Below are 23,761 nucleotides of genomic sequence, written 5' to 3'. Positions count from 1 at the left end.
ACCTCCATTATTTGAATGTCAGCAGACAGCAAGAAGCCTCCCAGATCTCCAGATGCATTTGAGATATCAAAAAAGTACTCCAGAGTTTTGTTCAGCATGGGGGTGAGTAGAAAATGAAGGCTAATCATGTTTTGGGTGTACTATTCCTTTAATCCATTTTCAAGCTTGTACTACTTATTTCCAGAAACAGCTCTGCATGAAGCAAAACATGTTTTCTAGATTGTAATGTTAGGATAATTATCATTAATGATATGTGAGTTTATTACACCTTAATATTAGCTGTCTGTTGCATGTCAAAACTGATGCTTTCTCAAATAGTTAGATTAGATGAGCTTTATTGATCTCACAGCGGAGAAATTCATTGGTCACATATTGGCATAATAATTAAAGAAGGTGCAAACAAGGAGGACAAGGTGCATTAAGAATAAACACTATATATACAGTATATCATATCTAGATGAGTTTATCTAATTAGGGCAGTTCCTCAGTCCGGCTACACACAGTTATAATCTTCATTCTGTATGTGGCAAAGATTTGGGAATGAAAAAAGAACAGTGCTAAGAATACACTGCAAAAACAATCTAGAAATAAGTAAACATTTCTTAAATTAAGTGTATTTCCCATTAATTTGAGCCGGTAAATAAGATGATTTGCCGATAGAATGAGTAGTTTTGCTCCTAAAATAAGATAATTAGATAACATGCACTTGAAATAAGACAATATAATTGTTTTTTCTTATTTTAAATGTAAATTGTCTTGTTCCATTGGCAAAGTGCTTCACTAACCACCTAAAATCAAGAAAAAATGCACTTATTTTAAGGGAAAATTACTTCAATTTTTTGCAGTGTAGATGTCTCCTCATCTGCAAACATGTATGATGTAATGATGTAATAATGTGGCATACTGATGTATAAAATGCTCCTCTACCTGTGCGTCAGGGCCACTTCCCGAGAAGTGAGCCCAGTTGGTAGGCAGCTGCCTTCTGTAACTCAAAGCAACTTCTTTGATCTGAGTAAGAAGATTAAAATTTCTATCAAAATCTGTTGTCATGTGTCATGGTTATTTAATATATAAACGTTATGAAGTGTTATTTAAACCGTTTGTCCTGAGTGATGTCTTTTCTGCAAAATGAACGGGAGAGAGGAAGCTTCAAGGTGTAAACACAGAGCTTTCCTTTGACAATAACTAAAAAATTTGTTTTCTGCCCCCCAAAAAAACCCAGCAAACTGATACTATGGAAAAAAATATGTCAAAATAATCCTGAATTAAAGTTCAGGCAAGTATAACAAAAGACAAAAACATTTGATTTGTACTGCTTTTTAATATTTTTATCCATTGGAAATGGTAAAATACATACAATGTAGCAAACCAAAAACAGAAAAAGCTCTTTACAGGAGTCGTAGCTCATTCATACACATTCTACAGTCCAGAGGGATTCTGTTAAAGTCAGCAGACGCTCTGGAGTTTCAGCTCAAAGTCTGTTTACTTCACTAACTGCTTTGGAAGCAAAAACTTATGTTTAAAAAAAAAATAAAATAATGTATATTTTGTTACGTAAGCCGAGTCAAAAGCATTTAAAATCTACCTATGGGCCTGGTTTGGGTAAAACTCGATGCTGTGCACAGATTAGTCAGCAGCATTAAGGTTACAGTTGGATGAGCGTGCAAGCCCCCGCTAATAAATACATTCTAGGAAGATATAAAAATCCTGTAAGTGCTGCATTTTCTTTTTTAACTTAATGTAAGGCCCCAAATACTTTAGACCATCCATCATGCTGGCAACCTGTCCTCAAGAAATAAAATGTAATGGCTTAAAAACAAATTATACTTTTGTCTACAAAATACATTAGGATAGGTTTTTTACTCTTAATGAGTGGATAATTTTTTTTTACTCAATTTGTTCAAACATCTAACACAGTTAAAACACTGTATTAGAACTGCGAGTGGTTTTGTAGGTATTGTTCTGCGCCACATGAGGGCGCTAGCGTCTCATTTAACCATACACTGAAGATTTGGGATTTTAATGTCACAGCTGCAAACATAGAGTCCGGTTTAATAGTTCTTCTTCCTAAGATCTTTCCTCTGTTATTTGAAAGGAAATAAACAAACTGAATTGGGTTCATATTTAGCACTTTTATCAGGTTATCATCTTCCTTTGGTGTGGTTAGTTTTGGATTGGTCTTTTGGAACATACGGCCATTATAACATCTGTACCACATGACCAACTGGCCACATGAACTCCTTTGGTCAGTTACAATACCCCTGGAAGGGTCCTGATTACGGCTAGTTAGACGTCAAGATGTTGATGTCGGTAGATTAGTCTTGTCAAACTCTGTGAGTCTGCTGGAGGATGAACCAGTTCAGGATCGTTCTCCAAAGAAAAGGAGATTTTAACATATTGCTGTACACCTATGCCATGTATAACCACATTAGATCCAGATCAGTCATCCCCTAATGCAGTGTTTTTTAACCCTGGTCCTCAAGGCACCCTGCTCTGCATGTTTTGGATGTTTCTGAGCTTCAGCACACCTGATTCAGATGATTGCAGTTCAGCAAAGCCTGATAATCTGCTATCAATTGATAACAGGTGTGTGGAAGCTGGGAAACATCTAAAACATGCAGGGCAGTGTGCTTGAGGACCAGGGTTGAAAAACACTGCCCTAATGGATGCTCATCTGATGATATGAAACCAAAGCACGACTTTACAGCCATTTAGTTTAAAATGGAGCTAATTTCAATTCAAATTAAAGGTATAGTGGAGGATGTTCTCTACTATTAGGTAGTCCTCCTAATTGTCAATCATTCTGGTGATATGTTTACGTAAGGCTGTCCTACAGTACGTGCTCGCCTCCATTTTCACTTAGCAGTAGTGAAGCTGACATAGTGAAAACATTGCAAATCTTCTTTTGGAAAGTGAGCTTGTATGAGTGATGCACACAGGAACTTTCAAACAGAGTGTGCACGAGGAGAAATGGGCTTGTGCACGCTCTTGCATGCGTCTAATAAGCGTTCCCTCATTGGAAGCGGGTACAGGGTTGTACATGTGCATTTTTTTGCAAGTGTAGAGGGCGGGTCTTTTCAAAAATTTGCTAAGATCTTCCATTATACCTTTAATGCTTCTCTTCCTAAACGTTGAAGAATATGGCTGCTACTTCAGTAGCAGATTAAACTGACTCAGAGGTTATCTCAGAATTAAAAAAAACTATTTGATCGGACGTCTACATTAATCCTCAGGTCGTTTCGTCTAAATTTCCATCAAATTGTGTTAAAACTTTTAAGTGCTAACTGTAGACAAAGCATGTTCTGGGCAGGTTCTAGTTAAAAATCATTTTATCTATGGCTTCACTTTAGATCAACTCCAATTTGGACTTAGGTAATAATAATCTTTGATACAAAATATTTCCCCTCCTACAAACAAAAAAAAACAAAACAAAAGTGTTAAAAAAATAAGCTGTGAAAAATGCAACATTCATAACATCAGTGATGCACTTTTAAATGCATACGCTTTACAACTTTTCTGCCGATACACTTCAGGCAAAATAAAAGCCTTTTAGTAATCTGGATGTATACTTTATAATACAGGTATACAAGTTAAAATGAAGCAACAAAGCCAAAAAAAAATAAATATCTTAAATCACCGGAAGTTTATATATAGAACTCATATATATTTATAGGTATAGCTTACTTTTGGGTAGGGTGAGTGTTAGCGTTCTGACTCTGCTTGTTTCCACAGACAAAAACCGAGAGCCGTAAAGAAAGATGAACTCAGAACAACTCGGGGCCTTTCAGTCAAGGGTGAGTTAAACTGCCTACATGCAGCCATGCAGTGATGGTGGATGCAGAGGATCAGCTGGATTCTTCTGAGCTCACAGTGATAGTCGAAGCTACCTGCATCAGCTTCAGCTCTGCACCAAGCTTATTTCCATGTTTGGCTGTTTGCATATTTAGGTCGCCGTGGAGATTTTCTCAAAGCTCTTCGTTTGGAAAACAAAGTCAGGCACCGGATGTTGTCTAATACAGTCCCACTCAAAAAAGAAAGCCATTCAGAATATTTACAGACCCCACCAGCTGCAAAATGTCCAACAGTGTTTTTTTTGTTTTTTTCTAAGACAGCAATGGTGCAGAGTTGACCTACAGTATCATTACATACAGAAAGAAACTTTTTTTTTTTTTTTGGATTAAGCCGCCATATTTGTTTACAAAACTCGTGACCCTCAGAGCGGTGCACCGTTCGCGCCCTGACTCCCTGGTTCAAATCTTTGGTTGAGAAGCCTGAAAGAAACAGTCTACCTTCACACAACTTCACTTTCTCTTAAAAAAAAGTTTAAAAAACTGCTCAAACGTTACTATTTATACACAATCATTCCCTCTTTCTTTTCTCGGTTTACCCATCCCCGGAGGTTTAATTTAATTTACGCCTCCGTCCCACCGTTCTACACACCCACCCCCCCATCCGTCACTTCCTCCGCTCTGTTCTGAAACCCATCCGAGAAGAGCCACGCATCTGAAAGGTGACAGAGCAGGAAAAAAGGGTGACAGCGTGAAAAATAGAGGCCAGACAGGAAAGAAAATTCAACCAAAGGATTTTAAAGAAAAAAGAACCGGGGTGGGGGGGAGGGTTAGCCCCGCTCCTCATCGGGCCTGCGAGGCGATTATCTTTGACACGAAGTTGACGATGGCGCTGGCGGGCTGGTCAGGGTCCAGCTCAGCAAAGATGTGGCTGACGTTGTCTGTTGTGCTTCCCTGCTTCCGCGCCACAAATCCAAAGAGCCTGAAAGAAACAGGTGAGAATCTTTACGACCGAATTGACCAGGAAACACGCAGACAGGTGACGGAGCGGTCGCTTACTTTGCTGGGCCTCCCTCAGGTTTGCTCCATCTGGAAAAAAAGATCAAATATAAGGACTCCTAATAAACATTCTATAAGTTCATATTTCTTTAACATAACTAGATCAAAATTTTAAAATAATACCGATACTTCATACTTGTTCAGCAGCATCTCCAGAAAATATTAAAATACATTTTCTGCCTTATCAATCAGAAACCTGAAGCACATTTTACATTTTCTTTTATTGTGGAAACTTTTGGCCACTAGGGGCACTAGACCTGTAACTTCCAGGTTTAGAAGGAACACTGCACAGTTGCAAAATTAAAACGTCTTCCTCTCTGTTTTAGAATCTGACAGCGGAGCACTTTAGACAAGCAGAGAAGTCAAGGAGTCACTTATAAAGACGATGTACCATCAACTCTAAATTAAATCCTCACTTGACTGCTAAAGAGATGGATCTGACTCTCTTAAATTACATAGGTGGTCTTTGAGAGTAGAAGCCCACAGAGAACAACAATATCCATGTTTAAGCCAGAATGATTTAACATGTAAATATGACTTCCCTATAACTTTAAAGAGAAAGAGTGGGTTATAACTGCTTTATGGCTTCATGTTCTCATGTAACAAGAAGCAACCTCTGGATAAGCTGGTTGAACTGTTTAAATCTCTGCTGACTCACTTCCTGTCCTGAGGGTCTGTGTTGCAGAAGGTGACAGTGTTAGCGGGGTAGTGACGTCTGAAGAACAGCCTGTAAAAGAAGAGAAAGCATTTTGTTAGAGAAGTTTCATCACTGAGCTACTTTGAAAGCAGAGAGCAGGGGTTGTTCTGGGAAATGAGGAGCAGAAGATTCAGGAATGGGGGGTCCATGATCGGTTCGACTGTTTTTTAATCAGTGTGTAGCAATACATTCGAAAAGAGTCAGCTGACTGCAAAATAGTTTGACGTGTAGGGTTGGAAAATGGCATTACTCTGTCAGAAGGAGCTGGACGAGACTTACTTCCTCTGGTTGTCTGTGAGCGTGATGCCCTGGGAGGACACCTTGAAGTGCACAACGGTGGCGGTGGGAGGGGAAGCAGCAGCCAGTGTCTCAGAAATGGCCTTGGCAACAGCCTGAGGACCCGTCAGGGACTCCATCTCCACCGAGTTTATGTAGAGAACGTTGCAAGCTGGAAGGAGAAAGAAAACACCTCAGATGTGTAAGAATTGTTGAGCAGGATCGATTCTGTTCATGCAAAAAGTGCTTCGACATCTTTCATGCTTCAAGGAACAAATCTGGGGGTTAAAGAGGGAAATCATTCCACAGAAAAGGTTACGGAGATGCTGGACGCTGCTGTTAAATACATAGAGCGACATATAAGATGCACATTCCAGATGTGAAAATGGCTTTACCATGGGAATCAGCGGGGGCGCTCTGCACTGAGATAACAAGGAAGTCAGGTTGTCAGAATGAGGACTCCTGATCTAAACACTGCCATCACTTCACAGGCTGCGCTTCAAAGAGAACAGTTAAATGTTTTACCTGCTCCTTGTTTCAGCCTTTCAGCCAGCGGGTTCGTCGCTGTGACCTCCGGAGTTTCTTCCATGAGATCTACAGAGAGAACATTTAGAAATTTACTCTGTGGGAAAAAAAAACAACATAGAAACGTCTCTAAAACCCCACCGCTGATGGTTTATACCTGTGGCAGGGATGAGGAGCTTGCAGGGGAGCGCCAGAGGAGTGATGGCATGTTGGTAGACCAAGGCAGAGAGGCAACCTGCCAAACACAACAAACTTTTATAGGAACTGAAAAAAATTATATTTATGACAATTCTTTGAACTTATTCTTGGCCTCTTTTAAAGTAATAACACTTTTATTTTTATCTCTGCAGAGTGAATAAACTATTTCTGCAGTGATATGTTTTGGTTACATGTATTTTTCAGTTTGCAGAAAATAGTTTAATATAATTATTTCTATAATTTTCCGGTAGAAAAGTATAGTTCAATGTTTTCTGATTAAACCTGGTGACCGCTTTATGCTGCAAGTTAGAAAAAAATGAAAGAGAACATGTCTATCGGCAGGACAGAACCACGCTCATCTTTTTAAGTTGGGAAACGTGGATTCAAAGTCAAAAAGAGAAATATGTGGTTCTAATAGCAATATGCAGAAATAAACATAAGAAATCTGTGGCTGCATGTATTGATTTTAGCTCTTTAGAAGTTTTTTTTCTCATTCAAACAACTTTTTATTTTTTGTACTATTAGAACTTTACTCTCATTGTTATTTGGGCATTTAAAAAAAAATCTCTTAGAATGGCCCTAATGCTCTGTCCTGCATTTCAATACATCAGTAGTGACCTTTAAAGGGATAAAATCACGTTACATGACATTAAAAAAGTACTGCATCGTGATGATATGTTTGTTAGTTTCTGTTAGTGATTAGTTTAGTAAATAAATCTCTTTTTTTCTTATTTACAATAAACCATTGAGTGTCTGGAGGTACTGTACGATAATGCACATATATGCAGGGGGAAAAACAAAGAAGCAATGTGGCTAAGCCTGTTAGCGCCTCACATGGAGTAAAAATACTGAAGAAAAGTAAAACCGTGGAAAAAAATAAATAAAATAAAATATTGGATTTCAAGAGAGATAAGACTGGAAAAGAGATCGGGGTACAGGATAAACAGGAGGCATAGGTGACTAATCATTCTCATTATTACTGATAGAAAAGCTATTCTTAGTCACTACAGTCTAAGAAAAAACAAAATTTTACTCTTAGGAGAAATATACGTATGGCTTTTTATCAGTGTTCATTCCAATGAAGGTTTTAGCCTGATGTTTTTATTTATTTATTTCATTTAAATATTCCTTATCTTGTTTACCTTTAGTAATTGTATTTTTCCTTAAAGTTCTAAATGCTTTAACGTCAGGCACTGTGAGACTGTTGGGCTCGATTTAGTTGTTGCATCAATTTTCACTTTCTGGCTTTCTGACGGGTCTGTGGTACTGCCAGCAGATGGCGCCACACCTGTTTATGTCATCGCATCACACCTGGTGCAGGAATTCTATTTAGGCTTAAAGGTCCATCTAAACAGATATGTCGTGTATATAAGCTTATTTTTTATTGTGCTCAAATGGTTTTTAATCTTTTTTTATAAGCATATAAATTGACTATGCCCCTTTAATATTAAAAAGAAGTTAAACTGTTGTATTTAAAATGTGAGTACATCAAAAAGACCTCGGTCAGAAATCTTTGACCTATATTTACTCTGTTTCTGTGCTCAAAAGTTTATTAAAGAAACCTGAAAACTACATTAACAGTCACAAAAACTCAAATGGATTTCTGGTTGTAAACACTACATAATATATAGATTAACTTTTGAGGTCCAATCAGTAGTTACTATAAATACTCAAATTTAGAAAGAATAGAAACCAGTTCTTAATTTTACTTTCTAACTCATCAGAGATGTTTGCAGATGGTCTTCCTACCAAAATAAGGCTCGTTGGGGCAACCTTTCAGCTTCACTCCTTTTGGACTGCTTTCAATGAGGAAGTGCCTCACCAGCTCGTTGGTGATGTCACCTGCAAGACGCAAGAGGATGAATCGATTACGGTTGGAACCTCCCTCAGTTTTTTGCTGGTATCAGGATATTAAACTCCACAGAAAACCACCCCTAGATACCTCCTACCTTTCTTGCTCTGATGCACAGAGGGAGGGGGGGAAGCCACCTTCATCGCCAAGCCGTACGCCCCCCTGAATGAGTGACTGTCTCTGATCACAAAGGCTCCTGGCTCTCTGTCTTTTAGCAGGTTGATGGCTGTAAACATACAGAATTTATTAAAATGTCAGGTTAATTATTAAAGTGAAATGAAAATATCCTTTTTTTTTTTTACAAAAGAAATTATCTCTGCATATTTACCTCTAAAATAATTTATTATATATCAAATTAAGCTAATATGTAGGTCAAAAGTGGCACAGTTGCTTTATTTCCTTAATTAAAGGTACAACATGAGGAAGCAGGTGAAGATTCTCAGTCATCCAGGTCATAGCCATTCCCAAAAAAAAAAAAAAGCAATCCACTGGACTTTGTTTCCAAGTTTGAAAACATTTCACTTCCCATCCAGAAAGTATTTTCAATTCAAATGTCAGAAATTGTGTAGAGTTGGAGACTCTTATACAGTAGCCCAACAAACAGACCTTGATAGAACCAAAAAAAGTTCTAACGTGGGAGAAAAAAACTAAAACCATCTGCATTTGGAGCCCGGTCTCTAAAATGGCAACTTTCTTCAGACAATCGGGAGACAAGCTGCAGTTTTTACTGCTGTTTTTACTACTTTAGCCTTTGTACATGAGACGGTTTAAGCAGAAAAGATGAATGAGACAAGTAATCCAGATATTCAGTAATTCCCTACATATGCTGCGGCTTTTACTCTTAGAGGCTACACTGCATTGAATATAAACTGCATGTGTCTGATGTCATTGCAGTCATGCATGTATTAGGGTTGATATAATCCAATAGAAGCATGGAGAAAGATCATGCAACTGAACCTGACCAAATACCACATCAAGGGTCATTTTTTATATAAATTATGAAGTTAAAGGGTCACCAGGCTTACATGCATCAATATCTCAGCTGAGTCCCTCCAGCTTAGTGTGGAAAGACATAAAGGTTTGACTATCTTTGCTGTATTGAATTAAAGCAGTAGATATCTCCTCAGTATGTGGACAAAGCTTACAGAACACCAGAAAAAATGGAAACAAGCCCCTGAGTCAATATGTAATGCATAAAATCTGTGTGATCCATCTGTACATTGGAAAAAACGATCCAGAAATAAGTAAAATATCTCAAATTAAGTGTATTTACCCGTAATTTGAGTAGGTAAATGAGATAGTTTGCCAATGGAATGAGCACTTTTACTGTTAAAATAAGATAATTTGATAATATACACTTGAAATAAGACATTGCAATTGTGTTTTCTTATTTTAAGTGTAAATTGTCTTGTTCCATTGGCAAAATGTCTCTTTCAACTCCTTAATCCAAGAACAAATGCACTTTCCTTAAGAAAAAAAGGACTTATCCAGATTTTGATTTTTTTCCAGTGTAGCAGCCGTTTTAGGAGCAGAACATTTACTTATATAAGCAGGAAATAAAAGTGCATAAGGCGGTGGGATCGGCTTTAGCTTATGCTGACATGGCAGGTTTTTACTGTCAGTTAAGTTAAATTTTTTAGTGATCCGCCAAAGTTCAGAAAAATAACTGTCTCGAAACTTCTTAATCTTTTCCTCATGTTGCTGCATGTTGCATGTTGCTCAGGTTGTGTGCAGCTCCAGCATCACAGCTCCCACTCCCTCCCTGTTTAGCCGCTAGCTCAACAGGTTGAATGATGGCTGAAGGAAGGGAGCGCCCTAAACTTTTCCTGCAGCTTTGCTCCTAATTTATCAGACAGGATGCAACACAAGCACTGCCACATTTAATAACTTATTAAACTCAGCGATAAAGGTAGACCACAAAAAGATGGACTTTAACAGCTTGGAGAATGAAGGTTGCCCATGGTTTAGACAGCCCCAACATGGGGAACGCAACCAAGAACCACCTCAGACCCAGAGCCACCGACTTATCCTTGCTGCCTCAGATGCTCATGTGCAAACTGAAGGTCATAGCTTAAGCACGACAACACAACCACACCATTTGCCAGACGTTCCTTCTGTCCACAATACACCATGAGATGTGGCCCAGAAATAAAATTGATCTTTAGATCAATAAAGCACACATTGACAGGAAAACCAACCTCTGATAAGTAACCAGGGTTTAAGCTTACCTTGCTCCCTGGAGATGTCAGGCTTGTACCAGAACTTGGTAGTGTCCTGAACAAATTTAACATTCAGCTTGCTCTCTGGGCTTCCATCTGCAGAGAAAATAATACGACCATGAGGATCCTTTGGTTCCTGGAACACCTCTGATAATGAAATTATGTAAAGTCACAGAACAGGTTAAAATATTTAATCAGATTATTTCTTCATCTTGGTGTTGATGATAGAAGTTCTCACCATGCCGTCTGAACCCCGATAAGTCTGGGAGGGTGTTGAAGTATCCAGCAGTACTCCCCCCACTCATTGGGGACATTATCTTCCCATTTAGGGTCCCGTAGGACAGCGCTCCGTTTGGTCTATCTCCGCTCGACATGCGTCTTTTCTCTGGGAGTTGAGGCTGGAAACCGGGGGCCGGGCTACCCTGCCTGAAACCTATGCCCATCCCCCCATCTGGGTAGCCAGCGGGGGAAATGGGGAAGGAGGGAGTGGGGGGTCCCTGGTAGCCCGAAGAGCTACTCTGTCTCGACAGGTTTCCATGTCTTTCATCTGGTGTAGTGTAGCCGCTGTGCATGGGGTGGCGATCTAAACTGGGGCTTCTCTGCGACATCTGTGGAACAGATGGGTGACGGTCCAGCACTGGGCTTCCCTGTTGGTGTGTGATAGATGGCTGTCTGCTAAGAACAGGGCTGCTCTGAATGGGCTGACCCAAAGATGGCTGCCTGCTGAGGACGGGGCTGTGCTGTGATCCCTGTCCTAAAGAGGCCTGTCTGTTGAGAACGGGACTGCCCGGCGCCCCCTGTGACCGATGACGACCAAGGACTGGGCTGCCACCCAGCCCTGCCATCACTACTTCAAAGCCATTAGACGGGGACTTCTGACGCGGCTGGATGGGTGCATCTTGTTTAACACTGAAGTGCTGCTGAAGGACTGGGTTGTAGTTGGAGCTGTGGAAGTTGGGCTGTTGCTGGAGACCTTCATGGTTAAATGTGGTCTTGGAGGGTTCTGAGATAGCTGGGCTGGAATTGGAGTTTGGATAACTACCCAGTAGGCTGCTAGGGCCAAGATAGGACAGTGTTGGGGTTGTGGATCCGAGATAGGAGGAGGTTGGGGAGCTGGAGTCCAGGTAGGGAGAACTGGATGGATTTAGGTCTTGATTGGATGGAGAACGAGTCGCGTAAGAACTTTCTGTAGGATGGGAGTGGAACCCAGAATCAACAGTTGGTTGGGAAGGGATGTTAATGATGCTCTCTGCTTGGAGACGGTCTCTGAAATCGAGGGGGAAGGTCTGTCAGTCAATTTCTTTTAGAGAGTTTGACAGAGAGGATTTCCAAACCCAAAAAATGTAAGTTTAAAGGTTTATAAAGCTGTCAGCAGTTACTTTAAAGATATCTGCAGTTCTTGGTAGCATAACTGACTCACCCCTGTGAAATCTGGATGGGACTGCTGCTTGATAAAGGTGGGTTCAGTGTATGGCTGGCCGGGCTCAGACTCTTGGGGTCACCAGGGGGACTGAGGCTCTGAGGTGATGATGGCGGCTCCCCAGCCACCACAGCAGACCTCGCCACAGACTCCACATAGCTTCTTGGGCCTTAACAGGAAAAATGAAAACCCAATACTTCATTTTATAACATCCTCAACCTGTAAATAATTGGTTTCTAGTTTGATCTTTGACAATTTGTCATTTTAGTGAATGACTAGTGCAATGAAAGAGTCAAATAAAATGAGAGGAAGTTCCTTTAGCTACAGTGAAGGCACCGTTGAGAAAAGATGAGTGAGTAAAAAATGGCGCTGACAAGGAAGATCTTAAAGGGCATATCATCATCATCTCTATGACACATCAAACATTAAAAAATGAAAATTCTTTTTTTTCTAATTCAATTTTTTTAAAACTAAAACCTTTTGACTGATTCCAAAAAAAAGCAGCAAGGCGCTGCCATATATGTATGATGACCAGTTCTGATCATTAGGCTGAATTATGGTAAGAATGCTGGTAAAAAGTGGAGCCAAATTTACAGCTCCATGGTGGTGAAGTCCAGGCAGACTGCGCTTATCACAGAGAGCTTTTAATCTCTGACAAGGTTGTTGACTGTTTTATATCTTCTTCTTATGCAAGCTTTGCTATGACCACTTTAGTCCATACTGAATGCTTTTTTACGTTTGATATAAAAGTGAAGCTATAACACCTGAGCACAGCTTGACAAGACGAATATGATAAAAAATGCCCTTTAAGATAAATGACATGGCTGCGGATGGTACACTTGAGTTCCAGCAATGATCTCTAAACTTACCTCCCTCACTTTGACTGCTCTCTTCATCTGTTGCATAATTAGAGATGAACCCAGAAGCAAAATATTGTAAAGAACAATACCGTTCAGAATTGAAGAGTCCTAGAATTGGCATTTTAATTGTTCCTGGAGCTTACGGCTGTAGTGTCAAATAAACATTGAGTTTATGATCATATTTTTTAAACTGTGAGTAATTATTAAAGGTAATTATGAGTCCAAAGTTTAGTATTTCCTGATATACAGTAGCAGCCATTCAAAATGGCCCTTCCCAGTCAAATACCAGCCAAATAGCAGCCCACTTCCCTGAAACTCCCAGCAAAATCCCCTCCAACTGCCAGCTAAGTACCAGCCAAGGGCCCATCAAGGAAAGTGGGGAAATTTTGAATGGCTACTACTGTATGAGCTCATAGACATGATGGTTGATGGTTTCAGAACCAACCTGAGCCTGTTTGGTTGAGGAGGATCTCTGCCGGGTTGTGGGGCTTCAACCCCAGGGCGGACAGGGGAGTCTTGGCGAGACCAGGAGGGGAGCGGCCTGAAGGAGAGAAATTAGACAGCGTCACACAACGACAGCAGACCTACCGCCATGATGACAGCTGGTACCTGTTGATACAGTCTGACTGAAAAACATTCATTTTTCATATAAACTCTGGTGTTATTCCAGACGGCAGTTTTTATTTTTCCTCAAAGACAACCAGGTAAGGAGCTGTCAACATGTTCGGGTTGGTTTACACACAAAGAGCAAAAGGTGGGTGTTCCCATGCTTCATGCTCTGATGAAGGATCAAAACATGCAGGTGAGCACTTTCAATCAGACTCTGACCCGATCTACCAGTAGGTGCCAAAAAATGAAATGATAATAAAGCTGAACCAAGTCAAACCAATAAACTTAGAAAGGACGCATAAAGGAGGCGGCTTTTTTGGACTTTAAACTAAATTTTGAGGGACTTTTTAATTTGCAAATTTAGTCTTTTTGTATTTTACTTTTGAAGCACAGAAAACCCATGCAATAAATCAACATTTATGCCAAAGAAAAAAGAAATAAAGTGAATGGATTCTTTAGACTTAAAAACTTCTGATCCTACAGAACTGAAAACAGCAGATCTTTGTTTTACTCATGGTTACTGTATATTTGATTACTAGCTTTAATCTATTGTTTTTTTAATGAGGCAGTCAATTATCTTCATCTGGAAACCTTTATTTTCAATTCATTAAAAATAAAATTTAGAAGATAATTTCTCTTTTGATTAAATGCTCTCCAAATTGTAGCTTTGTGGTCTTTCAACTCAAAATCATCTGACCAAACAACTGAATTGATTAAGTCGATACTGCGACTAAACGTAGTGGGGAAACCATGTTTCCTGCTCTAAGGAATCCTAAATTGGGATATGGTTTTATCGCCGATGCATCCCAGAGGTAAAGAAAGCCCTAGACCACAATAATACAGCTTTGTTTTTCCTTTCATGCAGAACTATAATGAAACAAAACAACACAAAAAAAAGGGGAACAATGAATGAATAAGCAGGGTGCTGTTGCAGGGAAACAAGGCGGCAATGGGAACTCAGTCACAGGAACACGGAGAGAAGCAGCCGCTGAGGGTCGGGGTGGTTTATAAAAACGCTGCTCATGAACAGATCTCATTTCAGTTTGTCTCACGCCAAAGCAGTGCAGGGTTGTGATAAGCGATGGCCAAATAACACTCAGGCACATAGACAGAGGTTGGTGAGGGTGGGGGGGCAATATGGCTGACGGCTTGGGACAGTGGATCTCCCCTCCAGGGTCGTGCATCCTTCACTTACCAAAGAATCCCAATCAATTCTTTGAAACTGCACCTCTGATCACAGATGGTGTGATTGTGCAGAGATGTGAAGACCGTAACCGATCCTCAAACATGCACTTTAAAGACGTTTGGCAGGAGAATAAAAAAACTTTTCTTAATAACTTGTAGTTTTTTTTTGTTGTTTATCCAGGAGAGAAAACTTTTTTCTTAAATTATTGGAGGCTGCAGAAGGACATAAAACTGCAGCAGAGGAACTGAAATATTTTTATAAAAACTAGGAATGCTGACAGTCATTTTGATATATACAGCAAAGCTGAAATACAAAGGAAAATTTCTTTTAACATTACTCTTTGGCTAAAGGTTTACTGGAACATTTGAAAGACCTTAGTAAGGATCATTTTCTATAAGACTGCAAAACATAATCTAAAGATCAGTGAAAACCATCTCAAACCAAGTCTATTTTCCCTTCCTTTCAGCAGAAATAACAATAATTTGCTACTAGAATGAAAATTATCACCCCTAAAGTAAGATTATTATATTTAAGTCAATTGAAAAGTTGTTGTTTAGATGCAAAATTTTTATCCAGGTCATTTGCAAATACACCCAATTCAACTAATTGATAATTTAATTCTTTTTTTTATAATAATTATTAATTAATTTAGAAGTGAAGTTAAATATTCAGGGTGAATTTTCAGGAATTTCATGTCAGTTTATCTACAAACAGCAGTAACAGCCGGTTAATGGTTGCCTTTGGTATCTTTGCTTCTTTCTGTATCTCTGCTTCTGTCTCCTTGAACTCCAATCAGCCTCAGCAGATGGCCGCTCACACTGAGCCTGGTTCAGATGGAGGTTTCTTCCTGTTAAAAGAGAGTTTTTCCTCTCCACTGTCGCAATAAGCATGCTTGGTGTGAGAGATTGCTTTCGAGTCAATGAATCGATGCAATCAGCTGGTTTTGCTTAGATAGAAAACTTTGAAACAATCAGCCTGTATGATCTGGTTTAAATGTCTCTGTAAAATGCCTTAACATGACATTTGTTGTGAATTGATGCTATATAAATAAAAGGAATTGAATTGGGAATCCATCAAAACTTTATTTCCATTGGAGTTGTTTAAATTTGCGGTAAATCCTTAAAAGATTTTAAAAAAAGGTTGCTTATAATTGAATTTTTGAAGTTTTACCAAATTTGTTTGAAAAAGTAAAAAAATAACCTCACTTTCTGAATTTTAAAGATCAAGTTTTAGTTTTTTAAATCTACTTTTAGGCTTATGAATGACTTGAATATTTAAGCTCCACAGTGCCATCTGTCAGCCGGAGGGGGACTTACACAGGTTGAAGTAAGGGGTTTGTGGTGAGACGGGGAAGGCGGGGGTTTGGGTTAACGCCTCACCACCAAATGTGGCTGTAGGACTGACGGGGCCTCCCTCCATTTCCTCAAAGGCCTCCCGGTAGCTGTGCATGTTTCTCTGCAGAGGTGGAAAAAGCAGGTCAGAACACAAACACTTTGAAAATCCTCTGATCCCGGTGCATGTTTTCTACCTCCTTGGGACGTCCTCCAGGGTTCATCGCTATGGCGTTGACAAACTCTGGAGAAACGCAGCGGATGGGTGAGCGAACGGGGACATCTGGGGACAGAGCGTCGTCTGAGTGTCCCTCACTGGTGACGCGGCGTCGGGGAAGGATTGCTGGTTCATCCAAAGGGGCTGGACGTGCCTGGACCCCTGAGGTGACGCATGAAGAAGGGTTAAGTGTCAAATATATCAAGGGATCCCTGGTTCTGGTGATCCAACCACAAGCTCTGCATTTGTACAGCAGCCTGTTGGTCAGAATAAAACTTACTTCCATATTCAACATGCACTCTGCAAGGTTACAAAAGGAGTAAATGCACAGCAAACCTTCAACCATCATGAAATATTCCCACTCTGCTATCAATGTTATTAAAATCCCAACCAGGAAAATTAACAGGCAGAAATACACTTAATAAAAATCAGACATTGGCAGTTCTTCAAAGCTGTGAGTAAGCTTATCTTCATTAATCGGCTAAAACTTCCAGAGCCAGGCAGAAACCTAACAGCATTAGAGCGAAACAAGAGCGCAGTTAAAGTTTTAAAGCAAATACCCAACAATCCGTCTAGTAAAAAGTTGGAGAAGTAAAGCCTGAATTCAGAAACATGGTGTCAGTGTGTTAACCCGTCAGCAGCTGCCTCACACTTTGGATTAAGATCTGAAGCTGGAGAAACTCAACGGCTTTAAGAACAGAGAAACATTTTCATGTCCTGTGTTTGTTCTGAGGCAGTTTACCCTCTAAGGTTTCACAGTCTGACGGCTGCTTTACATTTTAATCAGAGATCTTATTCTTCAAAATACCATCACTGTTATTACTGATGGAAATAATCGACATGTTTAAAATCTGCTGGGGAAAAAAAGGCGCTTTAAAATAATGAACCTGATTAAACCAAAACAAACTCCCCACTCTGAAGTTTAACAGAGACTGAGGAAACCAAATGATTTGCACCCTGGTGAGCATGTTTCAAAGTTAAAATAAACGCTTTTAACCTGGATTTAATACCCGAGTTTCCTGCAAAACCAACCAAAATGATCCACCCGCACTGTTTCCCAGCACAAATGCTGCTGTTCATTGATCTTATTCAATTTAAAGTAGAATTAAAAAACAAAAATCATCACGTTTAGTAGTTTTAGTTTCATTCCGTTGAATGTGTTGAATCCAATTCTTACTTCTGTTCCTTTAATGAAGAAGCTGAAATGTATTCTAAAAGAAAACTTACTCAAGTCCACATAGAGCCTGGTAAAACTAGGCATGTAGAGAATAAGATTATGATAAAATTAAGTCTACATCAGCATGATCGGCCATGATGGGCTAGAAATACCAGCTCTCACTGGATATAAGGTGTTAGCATACCGTCTCAGTGAGGTTCTATAAATCCACTCATTCGCTCAGGACAGAGATATGAGAATTTAAAAGAAATCAATATTATTTTAAATTAATTTTGACATGTCCAGGTCATTTGACCTGAAAGAGATCAAGAGTTTCACCTGATAACAGGAAGGATAAACTACATTGAACCTGCTCCTTTATTCCTTTAACATGCTAGATTCAGCAATATTGGCAGCCTTAAATCCTTAAATTAAAATGAAATTAAACACAACCCAAAACAAAAAAACAATAATAGTATTCATAATTGATGATTGATGAGTTCTGCTGCCTCTACAAATCTGAGCTGGGACCTGATATTATTATACCATAATAAGGCAAACAAGGTAATTAGCAAGGCTGCTGAGTAAAGCAACTTTTCACACTGAAGAAACTGTTCAAAAAAGTAATAATTTCATAAATTAAGTACTTTTACTCTTATGATGAGCAAATAAATATGATGTTCTTCCCAAGGAATGATTTTGACTTTTAATCATTAGATATTATGCACGTTTTAGTCTTATTTTAAACATAAATGATCTAATTCCGCTAGCAAATTGACTTATCTGCTCATATAGGAGGAAATACACCTATTTCAAAAAATAAACTGACTTGCTTAGATTCCATAGTTTGCATTGTAACAATAGTATCTGCTGATTGGCTCCTGGTCAACTGCTCCCTGCAATAACATGTCTCAAACTACAGCACCGTCTGTATGCATCATTTGTTTAGCTAAGGCAAATCATTATAAACATTTTAGTTCTGTAACTATCAGGATTTAACCTGTTAATATAGTTTCCAGGGAACAAAGAGAGATATGCAGACAGGGATGTACAGTACTGCAGTGTTTCAGCCATAGATGAAGAAAGGCTGATTAGAAATGGTGGAGGACACATCAGAACAGATGTCCTGCAGCCCCACATGATCAGTTTTTGTATCCAGTAACACCCCTTGTTTGGTAGAAATCTGTTTTCTTTTTTGTTTTCCAGGTTTAAAAAAAAAAAAAGGGTAACACACCCACCCAGAAACAGAGCCTGGAAAACCCAGGCCCACATGTGTTCAAAACATACACCTCCCTACGGCACAGCGCTGTGAAGCAGCACGCTGTTACCACAGCAACGGCTAATGGTTAACAGCTGCTGATTCCAGATTATTTTCCGCATCGTTTTGGTTTAAACTCCGACCATCCTGCGGAAGCAGCGCGACGCTCAGGTGATCAGGGCGGCTCTTTCAGATCTTCACACCTGCCGCTGTTAGAGGTCATTTAAGAAACTCAGCCAATAATGACTTCACTGCTGCTCCTTCACACAGTTAGTACATCAACACCTAATTCCTCTGTAAGCTTTAGGGGTGTTGAGTCTCTTGGGAACATCTCTGGTGAGGAATCCTGAACATTTGGATCGGGTCACTGGTTCTCAGAGGACATATTCATCTTCACTGACGTCTGGAGACTCCTCTGGTCTCCATTTAACATTTTGTCTTATTGTGTAACTCATGAAAAAGGTATAAAAGTGATAAAAGTGGCTTTGAAAGAGGCCAGTGTATCCTGGCTTCAGTATTGTTCCCCATCTTTGGCAAAACAGATCTTGTGACACACTCTCTCCTGGTAGGACACAGAGCCTCCTTTGTTCCTCCTCTGTCCTGTTACTCTGAAACATTTAACATTATCCCTTTGGCTTGTTTGCTTCATGCTCTACCCCTCCTTTACCTTTTTGAAAATTAAGAAAGGAAACTGCAACTCAGAACAAACACGCATGATGAAGAAGTTTGGTGATATAGTTTCTAAAACTAGACAATGACAGAAATAGTTTTTAGTGAAGCAGGAAAAGACGACAGAATTGAGTCCATGCAAAACAAAGCCCACCACACCCAACAGGTAAAGAAGAAACAGTTTTGAACTCAGAAAGAAGAAACGCTCAGATAAACGGGAAAAGCATCTCCCGTTTTCCTGACGTTTCCCTTCAGACCGGATGGGAGAACCAACCCGAGAGGGAGTGAGAGCGGCGGTGCTCTGACTGAGAAGAGGTCATGCTGGGGTTGATGTTTTGGACTCGAGCCGAGTACTCTGGACAAACACATGAATGATGGAAGAAAGGAGATTAAGATAAAACTTAAAGGAGGAGGAGAAGAGAGAGGATGAGGTCATCTGAAAACAACAGCAAAGGAAGAAGATAAGAGATATCTTATGCTCCTGTTTACAGTCTGCACATGGAACGTTGGCTCACATGACGGCAAAACTAAAACAAACCCCAACAGTCTAACATTATATCAGCAATTAAAGGACTTGAAGCATAGCTTGGATTCTAGAATGCCTCCTTGTGGCTCTGCTTCATGTTGACTCTGTCCTGCTAAACCATCTGCAGGATGTCTCATGCTTTTATCTGGACACTGTCAACCTACTGGACTAGAAAACCCTTCCTGTTTAAGGCTGAGTGATGTCGACTGCCAGGAAACCAGATAAAGGCAGAGCGTGTGTTTCAACAGAGATTTGTTTATATTTCAGCAATGGTTAATGGCATAGGCCATCTTTCTCCTCAACAGTTTTTCTACAGCAGACCAAATGTGGCCAAGCTACTGTTAAAATTTCCAACTCATTACTGTGGCTTAAAAAAAGGTTACCAACCAGGTGTCAAAACACAAGCTTTTTGAGACATAAATCACTCAAAACTCAATAAATAATTTCAGCCATATTTCCACATTGATTAAGTTCTGTACATAAAAGAAGTCATCACCCAGAAATCTTACTTTTTCATGTTAAAAACCTGCATTAGTGTTGAATTGCTGAACTGAACCATGTTTTTTTTCTCCCACACTGTTTACATTTGATCACTGCTGCACTTTAAGGAATGGAAATGTTATGAAAGCAGCAAAAAACTAAATTTCATTTTGTATAAACTCTGTGTATACAACATGACAATAAAAAGTTGAATTAAAGCCTGTTTGAAAATCCAGGCTGTATGAAATGTTTTCTTTGCTATTTAATCCAGAATATTCCATATGAGCACACTCTATACAGAGTAGGATTTGGGTCCTCTTCCTTGTTTACATCATTCGTGGAAGGCGCTAACTATAGCCTCTCTTTTTATCACCATTACTGTCTCTATTCCACCAAAAAGGAGCTTTCTAACAATCCAGGAAAATAGTCCAACCAGGATACAACCAGGAAACAATGGTAAACAGACCATGGCTATCTCCTAATATGGCCAATGTTACATCGATATGAATGTGCATACCAGTCAGATTCTAGACCATGCCCTTGTGAGGAAAAAAAAAAGGAGGCATGACAAGGAGTCTCTGAGCTCTATTAATTTTCTAATAAAAACATGAATTTCAAAACTGTTTCAGAAGAAAGATACATGTAAAATATCAGGTTAAGATGTTTTTAAGACCCTAAAAGAAACTTATCTGCAAGGAGAAATAATGCATATGGCGTCAGGTATCTTAAATCTTGGTTCAAAATCCTTGGGGAAGTTCTCTGTATCAAACTGCTGGTCTGATCCAGCGAACAGTAAAATCAGTAGTTTTGTTGTGTTGGATTTGCTCTTAGACTGTCTACAAGAATAAAAAGATATATAAAGAAAAATAAAATTGCTGGTTTTTAACAGACACCCACAGAGTTTGTTTCAAAACTTGAAAAATGACCAACTACCTCAGCTCCGGCTGAAAAAAGCCCACCATGTTCTACAGTGGACGTGGTGTTCTGGTGATACAGCCTACTGTTTTGTGCTGACCATAACTATTGGACTTATGGCACAAACGATCCAGCTGGATTCCATCCATCCAGAACATTCTCCCTAAAGGATTTAGAAGATTTTTGACCAGGCCTAGCTGTTCTCTCTTATCACTAAAATGTGCTCCAGTTTGAACTCATTGGGAAGATGCTGGGGTGTGTACTTTAGAAGCCTCTATATCTGCTGTTTTGTAAATGGCCAATGAAATATTCACACATATTCTGGCACTGATGGTGGCAAGTTACATTGTAGCCACAACTGCAATGAGGCGCGGTGGCTGTAGCAAGGCTGTGATACACAAGCACTACCCTGCCTTCTGACCATCAGTAGGTAATGTGGGCATGGCCAAGGTCACAATGAAGTGAATGGAGCTGAGGTTCACTGGCGACCCTCAAGCCTCAGGACAAACATTCTACCGATGTTGCCACTGTCGTTTGTCCTTATTGTTAATTTACAAGTGTGAATAAAATAAAAGAAAAATCTAAATAAACAAATAAACAGGTCTTACCAGCCACTCTCTGTGCCACCAGACCTTCTACATTGAAAACTTCCTCTGGTTCACTGTCTCTTGGTTGAGATGATACTGAGGCAGCACTAGGGCTTCTTTGAGATTGAGGAACCTCTGAGAATTGGGTCTGGATACTTGTTGGGAATGTGCTTGACGGTTTGAACTGATGGTGGCTGCTTAAAGAGGGCAGGGTTTGTGAAGAACCAATGGTTGAAGAGGAGTAATTTGAAGGTACATTGAAAGGTGTAGGCTCGGGTGAGCCTGGCTTTCCAGATGACGTGTGAGCTGTTGACGAATGGCTAGCCAAGCTGGACACAGGAATAGGAACATGAAGGGCGGCATCAGTCTGGTGGGACGGTCTGGTTTGGCTCTGGGAGAAAGACGGCTGCGTGGTAACTACGGCTTCCCTCAATGGGGTGCTTTGGGATTTTGACACAGCTGAATGGCCAGGTTGCAGGTCCAGCATGAGCAGGTTGAGGGTTTCAATAGACTGCTCAATCTCTTCCTGAGAGGCACTGTGTCGGTGCGGGAACTGTGGCAGGCTATGATGAGTGGACATCGACATCGATGGAAGTGGACTAAATGTGATGCCTTCAGTTACAGGCTCCTCTGGAACTCCAAACCGCTGCCAGACATTTAGACCACGCTGGACGGCATCTCTGCTGCTGGTGGTGCGGGCTGGAGCTTCTGGCATGGACTTGGGCTCGGCACCAAAGGAACGAGAGCGGAACAGGCTGCCATTCTGTGTAGCCATGTAGTTTTCCGGTGGTGCTGTCGGATCACTCTGCATTTGACCACCAGGTCTATTTGACCTGCTAACATAGGACTGAATGGTTTCCAGAGGTTTTTGTGGAACATTGCGCTCCAGATATGGCACAGGCTCATGGCCGTTGCTAAATCCCTCAGACTGGTAGTAAAGGTCAGCGGGTGTAGCTCGTCCATCTGTGGAAGAAAATGTCCCCAGACTGTCCACACTGTTGCCCTCTTGGCTGGTGGGCAGTTCATCATCTAGGATGTCCGTTTCTCGGTCAATGCCGTTGTGCCCATTAACATGGACCTGGGCGGGCACCAGGTGAAGCATTCCTGCACTGGCAGTAGATGTTTGGGTGGAAAGATAGGCCTGTCTGTGCAAGGGCCCCTCCAATCCACTCAGTAGTTGCTCTAACTCCTTCTTCTCCTTGGGACTTATAGGTTGTTGAGCTGGTGGAGGTTGTTGATGGACCGAAGGTAACTCCTCGCCCGCAGTAATGTGAGTCTGGCTCACAGTGGAAGCTTGTGTGGCTGATGTGGCTTCATCCGTTCGGTCAGTTTTGATGGAGGCGGTGGAGTTTCCTGAATCACTGCTCACTGACAGGGCGTGGTCACCGGCTGGTAAAGTGTGTTCAACAGCAGCGGCTGGAAGTCCATTCGACGTAACTGGTCCTTCAGAAGACTCCTTTTTACGAACTTTGGCATAAAGACTTCCATCCAGAGGTCCTTGGGTATGGATGACGTCTGAAACAAGCAGAACAACATGTATTTAGTCCGATCAGGATAAACAGGGTCATCAACAATGTCTCAGTTTTTCACATTTATATTCAGCTGCCCACACATTTCTGAAGTTACAGCTGCTAGGGAACTAGAAGTACAACTGTGCAATCTACTAAAAATAGAGGTATTCATCCATAAATAAAGAAGAAAAGTGTGTAAAGCTATGAAAAAAGGGCATTCAGAAAATAGTCAGGGGCCTGCCAAGGAAGTTCCTGGCAAATGTCCACTTTTTCTACCAGCTTCAGGAAATGAACATTTACTGCAGCTCACTGTGGAAAATATGATGAAATCACCAGTTAGGCTTTTTAAAGATAAATATGCACCATCTGACTAACACCAGTTCATCAGAAGATATTTCTTGTGTTTACGGCTCAACCTTTCA

General features: G+C 40.4%; 1 protein-coding gene across 15 annotated transcripts in view; it reads right to left on the bottom strand.

Moving 5' to 3' along the window:
* Positions 1 to 1,307: 1,307 nt before the first annotated feature.
* LOC107086212 (tensin-1-like) overlaps positions 1,308 to 23,761 on the bottom strand; it is a 204,983-nt gene continuing 182,529 nt past the window's right edge. For 7 of the 15 annotated variants that reach the window (XM_015377001.1, XM_015377008.1, XM_015376999.1 and 4 more), the window contains 17 exons: positions 21,850 to 23,343; positions 19,595 to 19,675; positions 16,218 to 16,399; positions 16,006 to 16,144; positions 13,340 to 13,435; positions 12,035 to 12,203; positions 10,853 to 11,880; positions 10,624 to 10,761; positions 8,493 to 8,621; positions 8,293 to 8,385; positions 6,503 to 6,580; positions 6,346 to 6,414; positions 6,216 to 6,242; positions 5,824 to 5,992; positions 5,506 to 5,574; positions 4,848 to 4,877; positions 1,308 to 4,770 (listed from right to left, as the gene is read on the bottom strand). In XM_015377001.1, coding sequence (XP_015232487.1) covers positions 4,632 to 4,770; positions 4,848 to 4,877; positions 5,506 to 5,574; positions 5,824 to 5,992; positions 6,216 to 6,242; positions 6,346 to 6,414; positions 6,503 to 6,580; positions 8,293 to 8,385; positions 8,493 to 8,621; positions 10,624 to 10,761; positions 10,853 to 11,880; positions 12,035 to 12,203; positions 13,340 to 13,435; positions 16,006 to 16,144; positions 16,218 to 16,399; positions 19,595 to 19,675; positions 21,850 to 23,343 — 4,130 coding nt within the window. In that variant the 3' untranslated portion in view covers positions 1,308 to 4,631. The remainder of the gene's footprint in view (positions 4,771 to 4,847; positions 4,878 to 5,505; positions 5,575 to 5,823; positions 5,993 to 6,215; positions 6,243 to 6,345; positions 6,415 to 6,502; positions 6,581 to 8,292; positions 8,386 to 8,492; positions 8,622 to 10,623; positions 10,762 to 10,852; positions 11,881 to 12,034; positions 12,204 to 13,339; positions 13,436 to 16,005; positions 16,145 to 16,217; positions 16,400 to 19,594; positions 19,676 to 21,849; positions 23,344 to 23,761) is intronic. The other 8 variants (XM_015377011.1, XM_015377004.1, XM_015377006.1 and 5 more) reach the window with 6 other exon arrangements.

The sequence above is a fragment of the Cyprinodon variegatus genome, unplaced genomic scaffold (assembly GCF_000732505.1).
Source record: "Cyprinodon variegatus isolate N-32 unplaced genomic scaffold, C_variegatus-1.0 Scaffold145, whole genome shotgun sequence".
Lineage (NCBI taxonomy): Eukaryota > Metazoa > Chordata > Actinopteri > Cyprinodontiformes > Cyprinodontidae > Cyprinodon > Cyprinodon variegatus.
This window is presented reverse-complemented; position numbering and strand designations above follow the sequence as displayed.